Source organism: Procambarus clarkii, chromosome 38, assembly GCF_040958095.1.
Source record: "Procambarus clarkii isolate CNS0578487 chromosome 38, FALCON_Pclarkii_2.0, whole genome shotgun sequence".
Taxonomy (NCBI): Eukaryota; Metazoa; Arthropoda; class Malacostraca; order Decapoda; family Cambaridae; genus Procambarus; species Procambarus clarkii.
Window position 1 is genome coordinate 16360177 of NC_091187.1, and position 15330 is coordinate 16375506.

A 15330-nucleotide genomic window follows, 5' to 3' on the forward strand; every position below is an offset into this window, starting at 1 on the left:
ATTCCCTTCTCATTGCTGTTATATACTTATGCATTAAGGGGGGGGGTTAAGGGGTGAGAGGACATGGGGGAAGAGAAGGGGGGGGGTTTTAAGGGGGGAAAGAAGGATAAAAATCATTGAACTGAGAACATCGTGGTATGGGAATTCCCTTTTTTAAATGGCCTGCCCTTGAGAAAACATGTTAATCGGTGTGAGAGAGACAGGAAGACAGACAGACAGACAGACAGACAGAACGTCGTTAAAAAATAGAAACTGAGAATTCTTTCGCCATGAGAGTAACAAACTTAATGAGTTTCATTCCTTCACTATCATGCGTCACCTCACTATCTCCTCCCTCCTCCACTTCTCTCGTGTATAAGTTCATGTAAGTAGTGAGCAATTTCCTCTTTACGGGCTATTCATGCCCGTGCCACCTCTTGGGTGGCTTAATCTTTATCAATTCATCAATCAATTTCAGTTACAGCCCCGCTCCTGTGCCAGGTAAGTCCACTACGGGCTCACCATAGCCCGTGCTACTTGGAACTTTTTGTTCCAAGTAGCGAAACTATTTAGCACGGGTGGAACACGAACAAGAGGACACAGGTAGAAACTTAGTACCCAGATGAGCCACAGAGACATTAGAAATAATTGTTTCAGTGTCAGAGTAATCAACAAATGGAATGCATTAGGCAGTGACGTAGTGGAGGCTGACTCCATACACAGTTTCAAATATAGATTTGATAAAGCCCAATAAACTCCAGAATCTGTACAGCAGTTGATCGACAGTTGAGAGGCGGGATCAAAGAGCCACAGCTCAACCCCCGCAAGCACAACTAGATGAATACAACTAGGTAAATACAACAGCGTAACAACTAACCTACCTCAACAGTATTCTTGTCTTCGGACAAACAGGAAATGTTTATTTTTAAACTGCAGTAAATTCCCGACCTGAAGGTTCCTAGTCCTATGAGACATATCCCTTATCTCCTACTTCTCCCCATCCTCTCCTCTTCCCCATCCTTACTTCTCCTGGGAAGTGCCCAGGGGCCAGATTCACGAAGCAGTTACGCAAGCACTTACGAACCTGTACATCTTCTCTCAATCTTTGGCAGCTTTGTTTACAATTATTAAACAGTTAATGAGCTCCGAAGCACCAGGAGGCTGTTTATAACAATAACAACAGTTGATTGGCAGGATTTCGTGCTTGTAAACTGTTTAATAAATGTAAACAAAGTCGTCAAAGATTGAGGAAAGATGTACACGTTCGTAAGTACTTGCGTAACTGCTTCGTGAATCTGGTCCCAGGTTCGTAAGTGCTTGCGTAACTGCTTCGTGAATCTGGCCCCAGGTTCTCCGAGGCTTCCCTCCCCAGGCTCATGGCAACAGCAAGAGGCTTCTCCAACAGTTTGGTCGTCTGCCAGGTGAGGCAATCATCTCTCACAGCCAAGGTCGTGCCGAAAACCGGTCCTCTACAAACTGGTTCCCTCCAAACCGTCTGTTTGTCTGTATTCACCTGTATGTGGGGGTTGAGCTCTGCTCTTTCGGCCCGCCTCTCAACTGTCAATCAACTGTTTACTAACTACTTTTTTTTCTTTTTTTTTCTCTCACACCACACCAGACACACACACACACACCCTAGGAAGCAGCCCGTGACAGCTGACTAACTCCCAGGTATCTATTTGCTGCTAGGTAACAGGGAGCATTCAGGATGAAAGAAACTTTGCCCATTTGTTCTTGCCTCGTGCGGGAATCGAACCCGCGCCACAGAATTACGAGTCCTGCGCGCTATCCACCAGGATACGAGACCCCCAGAAGTCCCTCTGTAGCTGTCTATCCGCGAGCTGTCAACGAATTGTCCGTCTGTCAATTGCTGTCCATTTTCGAGCTGTCTGTCTATGAATTGTTCGTCTACGAGGTGTTTAGATCTCAGTTTTAAGGCAAGTGATGAGCTATGTACTATGATGTGATGAGCTATGTTCTATATATAAATAAATAAATCAATAAATAAATAAATGAGTAATCATGGGTACACAGATATACTCATGTATGACGAAATATGTAAAATATGTGTACTGACCAATTTTATATTGTCATTTTTATGGGGCCTGATGGCTGAGAGGACAGCGCTCGGGATTCGAAGTCCTACGGGTCCGGGTTCTATTCCCAGCGAAGGCGGACACAAATGGGTAGAGGTTTATTTCACCCTGATGTTCACCTAGCAGTAAATAGGTACCTGGGAGTTAGACAGCTGCTACGGGCTGCTTTCTAGGGATGAGTGTGTGTGAAAATTAGGATTAAGAACTTGCCCGAAACGCTACAAAATAAAACAAAATTCATTAAGGATGGCTTAGTCATAACTGGGGTAATTATTAAACACACTATAGGGTCAGTATTCAACATACTATGGGGGTCAGTGTTCAACATAGTATAGGGTAAGTGTTAAACACATAATTAGGTCAGTGTATTGAGCAAATGATTTAGTTCTTTATGTATCATTCAGGACTAAGTTAGTTTCCCTCAAAATGAACCTGTGAAGCTTCAAAGAAAACCTGACTTGACTCTTTGGTGCTTTTGTTTTCTATGATAGATTTCAGCGATAACTTGGGAAAAATATCAAATAATACTGTAGTGGATATAAGAAAAAAATTACACCATCTATAACGTTCAGTTCTGAACGTATTCTCACAGGTTTGTCACTGAGGTTTTCCTGGTGGTCTTCGAAACAATCGGGGAATCCCGAGTTCGATTCCCGGTACGGACAGAAATGGGCAAAACTTAGGTAAGTTTCCTTTCACCAATTGCTCCATTCGCTTAGCAGTATATAGGTACCCGGGGAGAGATAGTCAACTATTGTTGAGTTGCATCCTAGGGAAGGGTCAGCATCCTAGGGAAGGGTGAGCCCGTAGGCGTCGAGTAGTCCTGTAAGGGGGTGAGCGGAATGTGCTGCCAGTTAGCATTATTAAGACAAACTGTTTAATAAGTTTCAGGTATAGATTGGAAAGGTATGTGAGGTGAGAGCAAGAGATATAAATGTGACCTGTGTAGTATTGACCATCAGCAGGCGATGACACAATAACGTGGCTGAAATATGTTGACCAAACCAAACACTAGAAAGTGAAGGGACGGCGACGTTTCGGTCCGTCCTGGACCATTTTCAAGTCGATTGTCTTGAGCACAATCGACTTGAGAATGGTCCAGGGCGGACCGAAACGTCGTCGTCCTTTCACTTTCTAGCGTGTGGTTTGGTCAACATTGACCATCAGGCCCTGCTGTGTGCAATAATTCTTTTGTTAATGGGTTATAAAGGTAATTATGAGAGACAGCGCTAAACCATTATCACTATATAGCCCTAGTAAGAGATATAAGGGGTATAAAACTGTGGTATGGGACGGAGGAATGGATGGTGCCCAACCACTTTGAGGGTCGAGGATTGAACGCCGACCTGCATGAAGCGAGACCATCGCTCTAACGTCCAGTCCACGTGGATAAGGTTTTATGTAATAAGAAACACCAGAATACCTAAGAACACATCACACTAATGAGATTTCTTACCACCTTTCATGTTATACTCATGTCAGAAAAAGCTCGTAATATGCTGCGAACTGTGGAAGGATTCACTAAATAAAGTCTTAAGGTATGATGCCAGACACGTCCTATATCTAAGAGACACGAGCTACCCAATATTTCTAATGGAATTAAACCTCATATTATTAGAAAAAATACAGGTGAGACATATCCACGACATACAAACTGCTGATAGAACTTGATAGGGTATTACGGGCTCACTATAGCCCCGTGCTACATGGACATTTCGTTCTGAGTAGCTAAATCTATAACAATAACATTGACAAGGTATATATGGATAGAGAGGCACAACCGTTCTACAAGTCGTCCTCATCACTTAATCAACAGCAGGATAGGCAAACATTTGTCGTGGATTGGGCTCGAACACGCTGCCACAGCTTCACATGGTGACAGCTAGACATGGTCACCCATACATGGTGACACAGCCTTACATGGTGACACAGCCTTACATGGTGACACAGTCTTACATGGTGACACAGTCTTACATGGTGACACAGTCTTACATGGTGACACAGTCTTACATGGTGACACAGTCTTACATGGTGACACAGTCTTACATGGTGACACAGTCTTACATGGTGACACAGTCTTACATGGTGACACAGTTTTACATGGTGACACAGCCTTACATGGTGACACAGTCTTACATGGTGACACAGTCTTACATGGTGACACAGTTTTACATGGTGACACAGCCTTACATGGTGACACAGTCTTACATGGTGACACAGTCTTACATGGTGACACAGTCTTACATGGTGACACAGTCTTACATGGTGACACAGTCTTACATGGTGACACAGTCTTACATGGTGACACAGTCTTACATGGTGACACAGTCTTACATGGTGACACAGTCTTACAAGGTGACACAGCCTTACATGGTGACACAGCCTTACATGGTGACACAGCCATACATGGTGACACAGTCTTACATGGTGACACAGTCTTACATGGTGACACAGTCTTACATGGTGACACAGTCTTACATGGTGACACAGTCTTACATGGTGACACAGTCTTACATGGTGACACAGCCTTACATGGTGACACAGCCATACATGGTGACACAGTCTTACATGGTGACACAGTCTTACATGGTGACACAGTCTTACATGGTGACACAGTCTTACATGGTGACACAGTCTTACATGGTGACACAGTCTTACATGGTGACACAGCCTTACATGGTGACACAGCCATACATGGTGACACAGTCTTACATGGTGTCACAGTCTTACATGGTGACACAGTCTTACATGGTGACACAGTCTCACAAGGTGACACAGTCTTACATGGTGACACAGTCTCACAAGGTGACACAGCCTTACATGGTGACACAGTCTTACATGGTGACACAGCCTTACATGGTGACACAGTCTTACATAATGACACAGCCTTACATGGTGACACAGCCTCACATAATGACACAGCCTCACATAATGACACAGCCTCACATAATGACACAGCCTCACATAACGACACAGCCTCACATAATGACACAGCCTCACATAATGACACAGCCTCACATAATGACACAGCCTCACATAATGACACAGCCTCACATAACGACACAGCCTCACATAATGACACAGCCTCACATAACGACACATCCTCACATAACGACACAGCCTCACATAACGACACAGCCTCACATAACGACACAGCCTCACATAACGACACAGCCTCACATAACGACACAGCCTCACATAATGACACAGCCTCACATAACGACACAGCCTCACATAACGACACAGCCTCACATAACGACACAGCCTCACATAACGACACAGCCTCACATATATATATGATGATATCCAAACCCCCTCAAAGACCCGAACACCAATAAGTAGCTAAATAACGATTAAGAGCCGTAGCTTAAGAGCTGAAACTCACCCACCATAAGTACAGTTTAGGTAGTCAAGACATACCCACTCCCCACCCACCTGAGAACATTACAGCTCTCCATATGGCATAACAAGACCCCCTAAGATCACCGAGTCTCCAGACGGTGTAGGAATAACAACAGAGGACCTCGCGAGTGACGCAGAACTCCGCGATGCGCCTTGAATGACAAGCTTCCTGACTAACAGTGATGCATTAGGAAAAGTAGGGAGATCGTGACACCTTAAGACGCATATTGCTTACTTAACCGGCTTCTTCTTGTTCAAGAACAAATGAAGGTCACCTTGAAATGTTGATGTTATATAAACATGATAGAACATACAGACGGAACAACGGAAGTCTTATTGATCCGTGCTAAGAAGTTTATAATTATATAATTATATCCACCTAAACTTATATATATATATTTTAGTCTGACATTCGCTGGAAATAATCAACAGCACAATTATGTCACTCGGTAATTTGTACCATAGATCAACATTAATTATTTTCCAAACGTGTAATATGGTGATATAATTTTTATTTGACAAATGGACAGTTCAGCAAACCTTTTAAGTGTATTGAAGTGAGAGTTATCCGGGCGTTCTATTTCTCTAGTTCCAGCAGATAGCTGGATAGTGTTCCAGCAGATACCTGGATAGTGTTCCAGCAGACAGCTGGCTGGTGTTCCAGCAGACACCTGGCTGGTATTCCAGCAGACACCTCGCTGATGTTCCAGCAGACACCTGTATGGTGTTCCAGCAGACACCTGGCTGGTATTCCAGCAGACACCTGGCTGGTGTTCCAGCAGACACCTGGATAGTGTTCAAGCAGACACCTGGCTGGTATTCCAGCAGACACCTGGCTGGTATTCCAGCAGACACCTGGCTGGTATTCCAGCAGACACCTGGCTGGTATTCCAGCAGACACCTGGCTGGTGTTCCAGCAGACACCTGGATAGTGTTCCAGCAGACACCTGGATAGTGTTCCAGCAGACACCTGGCTGGTATTCCAGCAGACACCTGGCTGGTGTTCCAGCAGACACCTGGCTGGTGTTCCAGCAGACACCTGGCTGGTGTTCCAGCAGACACCTGGCTGGTGTTCCAGCAGACACCTGGATAGTGTTCCAGCAGACACCTGGCTGGTATTCCAGCAGACACCTGGCTGGTATTCCAGCAGACACCTGGCTGGTATTCCAGCAGACACCTGGCTGGTGTTCCAGCAGACACCTGGATAGTGTTCCAGCAGACACCTGGCTGGTATTCCAGCAGACACCTGGCTGGTGTTCCAGCAGACACCTGGATAGTGTTCCAGCAGACACCTGGCTGGTGTTCCAGCAGACACCTGGCTGGTGTTCCAGCAGACACCTGGCTGGTGTTCCAGCAGACACCTGGCTGGTGTTCCAGCAGACACCTGGATAGTGTTCCAGCAGACACCTGGCTGGTGTTCCAGCAGACACCTGGCTGGTGTTCCAGCAGACACCTGGCTGGTGTTCCAGCAGACACCTGGCTGGTGTTCCAGCAGACACCTGGCTGGTGTTCCGGCAGACACCTGGCTGGTGTTCCAGCAGACACCTGGCTGGTGTTCCAGCAGACACCTGGCTGGTGTTCCAGCAGACACCTGGATAGTGTTCCAGCAGACACCTGGCTGGTGTTCCAGCAGACACCTGGCTGGTGTTCCGGTAGACACCTGGCTGGTGTTCCAGCAGACACCTGGCTGGTGTTCCAGCAGACACCTGGCTGGTGTTCCGGCAGACACCTGGCTGGTGTTCCAGCAGACATCCAAAACACTAACATCCAAGTATTAACAATAATTCACATTAATAATAAAGTTAACACTAATATACAATAATGATGTACAAGTGATAAGTCTGGACAATGTTAATGTTAAATGGCATCTAAGGCTGATAAAGAATACAAAAATATAATAAAATCATAAAATCTCATTAATATATAATGTTCAATGTCTTCCTATATTTAAATAATACAATACTGATGGTAAGAATGAAGATATACTGACGATACGTATGAGGCAGTGTAAGTGGGGTGGATACTCTAGGAGATATTTTGCGCTTCTCTGTGAGTATACAGTAAGAGTTTACTGTATACTCACAGTATACAGTGAGTAAGAGTATACCTTAGTCTGGGACTAAGGTATACTCGCTGGTTTGAGAGTGAGCAATTATGGCAACCTTCCAGAGGTAGATAGGTCTTAAGGTCAACACTAAACTACCGCTTTCGTTACAAGGTTAGTGTTAACTTTTAACTGGTAACACTGGATAATAGCTAACCCCCTCCCTCTCCCCCCCCCCCCTCCCTTCTGAGCAGTCCTATCTTTTCCTGTTGTGTTTGCCTCCACAAAAGCAGTCCCATCACTTACTGTTGTGTTGCCTCCACAAAAGCAGTCCCATCACTTACTGTTGTGTTGCCTCCACAAAAGCAGTCCCATCACTTACTGTTGTGTTGCCTCCACAAAAGCAGTCCCATCACTTACTGTTGTGTTGCCTCCACAAAAGCAGTCCCATCACTTGCTGTTGTCTTCCCACGCCCCAAACAGCTCCCCCTCACTCTTGTCGACCACAATATATTCACGTTCCAGACTCTCGCCAAACAGAGATACAACAACAAAAAAAAGCACCTTTTGTGTTCCCCTGATCGGGAGCACACAGGTCTGAGTGGCGCCTGGCCATGGGACCTTCAACAGCCGGCTCCTATAACAGTGCTGTAATGACCGCTTGTTACTACACGTGCGCCGTTCTCATACTTTTGTTTTCATGTAAATCATAAAATGTGTTTTGTTTACAAAGCTTTAGCGTGAGGGCAAGTGTGTGTTGATAGGCTGTTGTTATGTTCACTTTAGCACTGAACCTTTGCACGCTAAAACATGTACATGTAAAAGCAAAAACACATATATATTCACTTATATAAATTCTTAAATATATATAACACGAACACACACACACATGGGGGCCTGTGGCTGAGTCGACAGCATTTGGGACTCGTAATCCTAGGATCCGGGTCCAGGCGATAACAGAAAATAAATGAGCCGTTTCTTTCACCCTGATGCCATTGTTACCTAGCAGTAAATAGGTACCTGAGAGTTAGACAGCTGTTACGGGCTGCTTTCTGGGTGTGTGTGTGTGTGTGTTTGTGTGTGAAAGTGTGAAAAAATTAGTTAGTAGTTAGTAACAGTTGAATGATTGACAGTTGAGAGGCAGGCCGAAAGAGCAGATCTCAACGCTCGCAAGCACAACTAGGTGAATACAACTAGGTGAATACACACACACACACACACACACACACACACACACACACACACACACACACACACACACACACACACACACACACACACACACACACACACACAAAACGTGCGGTAAAATGTGTCATGAGAACATTGTTAAGAACCTCCACAGCATCAACAAAGTGGTGTCAGACCCAATACTAGACACAACAGATCTGAAGTTCAGTGACACATGCAGACTAAAACAAAATAAATTATCGACCTGAACATACCAGTGAGACGTTCTAGCAACTTATAAGAATATGTATACATATGTATATCCATAAGCTTTATCAAAAACAATTGTTGCGAGTGAGAGAGAGAGATATTCATGAGATCGGATCATTTGATCTGATCCCAGTTTGATCGTAATTAGATACTATCCAATGAGGAGTTTACATAACAGATGCAAATCATGCATGTGACGTAGTCGTATAGTTCAGCGAGACGCATTTTTCCACAATATTTCACCTCAGACTCGAATTATCGGCTATGCTATGCTCCTACACTCTAAATTCTGTCACGGTGTTTCTGTGCACATGAATTTGATCTCTGAGGATAGAAAATAATATATTCTTACCAGCAGTACAACTGGTAGCAATAGAAGCTATGTGGGAAGAGTTTGGTTAATGAAGTATATGAGTTTCAGCTTGACATGCTGGTTCTTCCAGCACAAATTGGCCACCTGGGAGGGTTCCTTGACCAGCTATATAACCAGGCCCGAATCTCAGCCTCACCATCAGTTGCGGGCTCACCATAGCCCGTGCTACATGGACAGTTCGTTCCGAGTAGCTAAATCTAAGACAACAACAACAACCCAACTTGACGAGAGGTCCGTCTGAACTCCAGAGATTCCCTCATACATCAGCCACTGAACTGCGCTGCCAACATGAAACTTGTAAGTATCACCTCTGTTAAGAGACTTTACAGACTTAGTTATCAAGTCTACTGCAACTTAATCCATAACGTAAGCTTAGACATTTCAAGTCTCCCCCAGATAAACTTTATTAATCCACTGACGGATTCAAACTTCCCAAACGTCACACTAGCATGCCTAGACTTTGGTTCAACCTACGATTCACTAATCCTTTTTAATTCACAGGCAATTCAAGGGTATAAACAACTCCCTCTTTAATCTCTCTGGCTACCTCATCAGTTTGGTCAGGCCTTCTGAGGCCAGTAAGAGATGGAGTCCATTACAGGCAGACTGATTCCATTATTGATGATTTGATTATATCTGCTATACTTCAGACACTATCATGCTGGTTACGTCTTGAGGATTTGATTGCAGTCAGGGATGACAGTCCCAATTAATGTGTCATCGCAAGATACATGCACTCGTTTGAGTGAGAGTAGTATGGTAAATAATTGTGTATGGAGAGTGGAGACCAAGGGCCAGATTCACGAAAGCACTTACGCAAGCACTTACGAACGTGTACATCTTTCCTCAATCTTTGACGGCTTTGGTTACATTTATTAAACAGTTTACAAGCATGAAAACTTCCCATTCAACTGTTGTTATTGTTATAAACAGCCTCCTGGTGCTTCGGAGCTCATTAACTGTTTAATAATTGGAAACAAAGCCGCCAAAGATTGAGAAAAGATGTACAGGTTCATAAGTGTTTTCGTGAATCTGACCCCAAGTTATTTATATATTGAATATACTTGAATTTTTATACTTGAATGCCGTCACTCGTTGATACGATAACGGCACTTCCGATGGCACCTTGAAGTGAAGGAAACCATCTGTGTTAATGGTTTTGGAGAACACTGTGTTAGAACACATCATCTAATTGATGGAGTTCATTTAGTGACGGAGCTTGGAGATGAAAGCTCTATGACGCTAGAGTCTCGACTTACCAGCGGTCAGTTATACGCTAAGCATTTACTTTCTACTGTCACTTCCACTCATCTTCACCTCAAGTTTCTATCTATTTCACTTTGTTTTTCACCCTTCCTTATACACCTACACACACACACCCACACACACACACACACACACACACACACACACACACACACACACACACACACACACACCACACACACACACACACACCATACTGACACCACACCCACATACAACCCATCCACCCACACACACACACACACACACACAGCACACACACACACAAACACCATACTGACACCACACCCACATACAACCCATCCACCCACACACACACACAAACACACATATTAAAATCGTCATCATATAACTTCCCCCTGATAATCTTATATGCATTTCCCATATCTCCTCAATTCCGTCTCCAAGTGTGGTCAGGTTTTCTAGGTTTTGCGTAGTAGATTAATCTCCGCTTTTCTAGTACGAGCCTCAGCTATGTCTATGAACTTTTACAGTATTATTTCTCTAAGTGGTGTTTCACCCCTGGGCAGTATACTCTAGTATGGAGCCCGTGTATGGCGTGTACAAAACAGTTTCTCTGGTCGAAAATGTAATTATTATATTTGTTTTACATTTGCTGGTAAATGTTGTGTTATTGTTATTGAACCTCTGGCGCTAGATAGAGGTTATATAAACATTCAGATTTATTTATTTTTGATGTTTAAGGGAGTAGTTTTCTATAATTTTACACTGTAAATGGGTTTCCTTGTTCACTCCAAATTATCATTTGTTTCCTCTGGGTTAAATATTATCATCTGTTTATCCGATCATTTTTGAAGCTTATAAAGTCATTCTCAAACTATTGATAAATATATTTTGTTATAACTTTAATTCATTTTGTATCTTAAGCAAATATTGCCAGAATACATCAACTTTCTCATTGAGGTCATATACGAATATCCACAATAGACGCTTTGATCCAAGAACTGAGCCTTTTAGTACTTGTGACTCTGCCTCGTTCTGAGACCTCATCTCCCTATACGTATATGTTTCCAATCAGGATGGTATTCCCTAACCCCTGTGTACTCACCAAATTGTACTCACTTAATTGTGCTGGCTGGGGTTGAGCTCTGGCTTTTTGGTCCCACCTCTCAACCGTCACATGTGTGTGTATGTGTGTGTGTGTGTGTGTGTCTATGTATATGTTTGTGTGTGTAATTTGTTTTAATATTTTATATCTGATGAAGTATTAATATTAACCAAGATATCTTTCCCTGGTTGCAGTGTACATTAGGTTTGGCCTTACTGCTGGGTTTGGTCGTGTTGCTGAGGCCAGCTGCAGCCTTGCCCGGGCCGGATGCTGCTCCGGCTGCTGACCCCATTCCTGACCCAGGACCTCTGCCTGACCCCGACCCCCATTGGGGGTGGGGAAGAAGAGGTTGGGGAGGGGGTTGGGGAAGAGGTTGGGGAGGTTGGGGAAGGGGTTGGGGTGGTTGGGGATGGGGGCGTTGATTAAACCCCCCCCCCAAACTCCATAAGAAAAAACAGCCCCCTCTCACCCACTCCACTCGCCATCATAGTCAAGTGGATCATCTGCCAAATAGAACCGAGTGCTAACACTGCTGTATCTTACAAAATATATGTAATGACTGTTCTTTGGATAATCACCTGAAATACAGTTGGTGCAATAAATGAAATAAGTTCTAATCTGGTGTCTTATTTGGTCCTGGTTTAAGATATAACTCTTAAATAACTCCATTCATGGGGTTATTAATACTTAATAACCACATGAATTGATCTAAGAAATATTACAAGGGATTTCAATGAAAGAAATGGATATCATGAACTTGGAAATGGATAAAGTGGATAAAGTTAATAGTGATAATGTTAAATATGATTCTAATTTATTAAAGAAAATTTGCAACTATCATAACCTGTTAAACCACGTAACTACAACTTTCGAGCAAGTTTTAACAACCTAACAAGTTGTAACAACGTTTTAATACGTCATGAAAACGTTTTAACAAGATGTAACAACTTTATTACAAGTTGTAACAAGCGGGAAAATAGGGACAGTTACATTGTGTGTTTGCTTGGAACTAACCAGTCAATTCCCTGTACACAAGCGGAGTGCAGACAGGTGCGTAATAATGTATAATCAGTAACTGATATTTATCATAAAGTCTTACAGAGAAAAGAAACTTAATTTTCTAGGCATATTCGAATAAGTATAATACTCATAACTGGCAACTAATTTCACTGGCTCTGAACATACCATATACGAATATATCGTGATGAAATAGATTCATAACGTAATATTCATGATGAATATCTTTCATATGATGAGTCTTATTCATCACCTTAGAGGAGAGAAGAGGTTTAACCTCAGTAGGATGACAGCAAATTATCATAATATTGCCATAAAATATCTTAAGTTGCAAAATAATGAAACAAAAGAGAATAATAAAATAAAACAAATTACAAAATAGCAAATGTGTTCACGCTGTATTGATGAGTTAGATTAGTGAAAAAACACAATATATTCCTTTCTTGGGATAAAAAAAATGGTACAAATATGATATAACCAAACATTGGAATCAAATCAAATTAAAAGGATTGTGAACAGCCTGCTTGACCAGTCCATCAATCAGGATGTCTGGTCAGAAACCGGGCCGCGGGAACCTTGACCCCCGATAGGTAAGGTAACCTCGTCCCTTTACCCACTCTAAGATCCATTAATTCCCAATCAATTTGGCCACAATTACAGTTCCCCGTTACTAGCAGACTTGCTGCCAGTCACAGGAAGGTTGTTGATCACAACTAACAACAACACTGATGCCAGTAACATTGTCCAGTTGAGCAAATCCACCAGGACCGTGATCAGGGTTCGAACCTGCCTCCGAGATGATCACAGACGCGCCATTTAATCATTTGATGCATCACGCTATTGTGATGAGTCACAATAACGTGGCTAGAGTATGTTGACCAGACCACACACACTAGAAGGTGAAGGGACGACGACGTTTCGGTCCGTCCTGGACCATTCTCAAGTCGATTGTCCCTTCACCTTCTAGTGTGTGGTCCGGTCAACAAGCTATTGTGATGTCTGAGTGTAATTGTCCAGTTGTATTTTTTCCCTTCACAACTGCTCACAACAAAGGAGTTGTTTATATGACCTTCAGCGCCTCTCCTCATCTGTTGTTGTTGCTTCCTTACATTCCGGTATTGTATTATTGAGTGTTCCAATTGTATTCTTAACTACGATTGCTATTTTGTTTCTTCTGCCCGTTTTGAAGCATGTTTTGATGAGACTCAAACATTGATGTTTTGTCTTTGTTATTCTGTTCTCTGTTGAGGCAGTACTATCATGCTGGGGGCCGGGGGGGGGGGGGGGAGGTGAGGCGGGGGAGGAGGCAGGTCACTGCGTATGCTCAGGTGGACAACAGTTGCTCAGCGGGTGAGGGAGAGGGTGTGAGGGAGTCACATGATATGTATTGTATACCTCGGAACTTTTCCTAGTGTATGTGTACATATCTTACCCATATGTGTATATGTACTTACCTTACCTGTGTATGTGTACTTACCTTACCTGTGTATGTGTACTTACCTTACCTGTGTATGTGTACTTACCTTACCTGTGTATGTGTACTTACCTTACCTGTGTATGTGTACTTACCTTACCTGTATATGTGTACCTACCTTACCTGTGTATGTGTACTTACCTTACCTGTGTATGTCTGCATATCTTACCTATCTGTGTATGTGTACTTACCTTACCTATCTGTGTATGTGCGTGTATTCACCTAGTTGTATTCACCTAGTTGTGCTTGCGGGGGTTCAGCTCTGCTCTTTCGGCAGGCCTCTCAACTGTCAATCAACTGTTTCTACTACTACTATTTTTAATTTCCACACACACCCCAGGAAACAGCCCGTGACAGCTGACTTACTCCCAGGTACCTATTTGCTGCTAGGTAACAGGGGCATAGAGTGAAAGAAACTCTGCCCATCGTTTCTCGCCGGCGCCCGGGATCGAACCCGGGACCACAGGATCACGTGCCCAGCGTGCTGTCCGCTCGACCGGCCGTGTGTGTGTTGTGTATATATATATATATATATATATATATATATATATATATATATATATATATATATATATATATATATATATATATATATATATATATATACATATATTATTATTATATATATATAATATATATTATATATATATATAATATATATTATATATATATAATATATATATATATATATATATATATATATATATATATATATATATATATATATATATATATATATATATATATATATATATATATATATATATATATATATATATATATATATATACATAAGCAATAATACTGTGACAAATTTATACATGCGTAAATGTGTCATAGCTTCTATGCTTCAAACACTTATACGAATCCATCTGAACCCAAACATTTTGGAAACTTACATAACTGAGTGAAGAGTTGCGTGGCGGGCGATACGTATTGTAAGTTATTTTTGTTTCGTTTTAATAACGAAACGTCTTTCCCAGAAAGATTCGTAGTATAGCATTTCATCTTGATGCTGCATTTCTCGTCTCCAAGTGTTTCTTGGAGACGAGAATTCAGTATTTTGTCTTTCTGGGATGGATTTGATATCATTTTGCTGATGACGGAATTGCTGGAACCAGCTGTTGTGTGGGAATAGTTAGTCTCAGGTTGGTATGAGACAAACTTGCA

The 15330-nt window shown here is 42.6% G+C and overlaps 1 protein-coding gene and 1 long non-coding RNA gene across 2 annotated transcripts; both read left to right on the forward strand.

Moving 5' to 3' along the window:
• Positions 1 to 3947: 3947 nt before the first annotated feature.
• Positions 3948 to 6079, forward strand: LOC138372270 (300 kDa antigen AG231-like). Its single transcript, XM_069337547.1, has 2 exons — positions 3948 to 4970; positions 6008 to 6079. The coding sequence occupies exons 1-2, from the start codon at positions 3948 to 3950 to the stop codon at positions 6077 to 6079; spliced, it is 1095 nt and encodes a 364-aa protein (XP_069193648.1).
• Positions 6080 to 8758: 2679 nt separating this feature from the next.
• LOC138372395 (uncharacterized) lies at positions 8759 to 12286 on the forward strand. The gene is made up of 2 exons (XR_011230828.1): positions 8759 to 9631; positions 11864 to 12286. It is a non-coding gene; the product is annotated as an uncharacterized lncRNA (long non-coding RNA).
• Positions 12287 to 15330: the final 3044 nt, after the last annotated feature.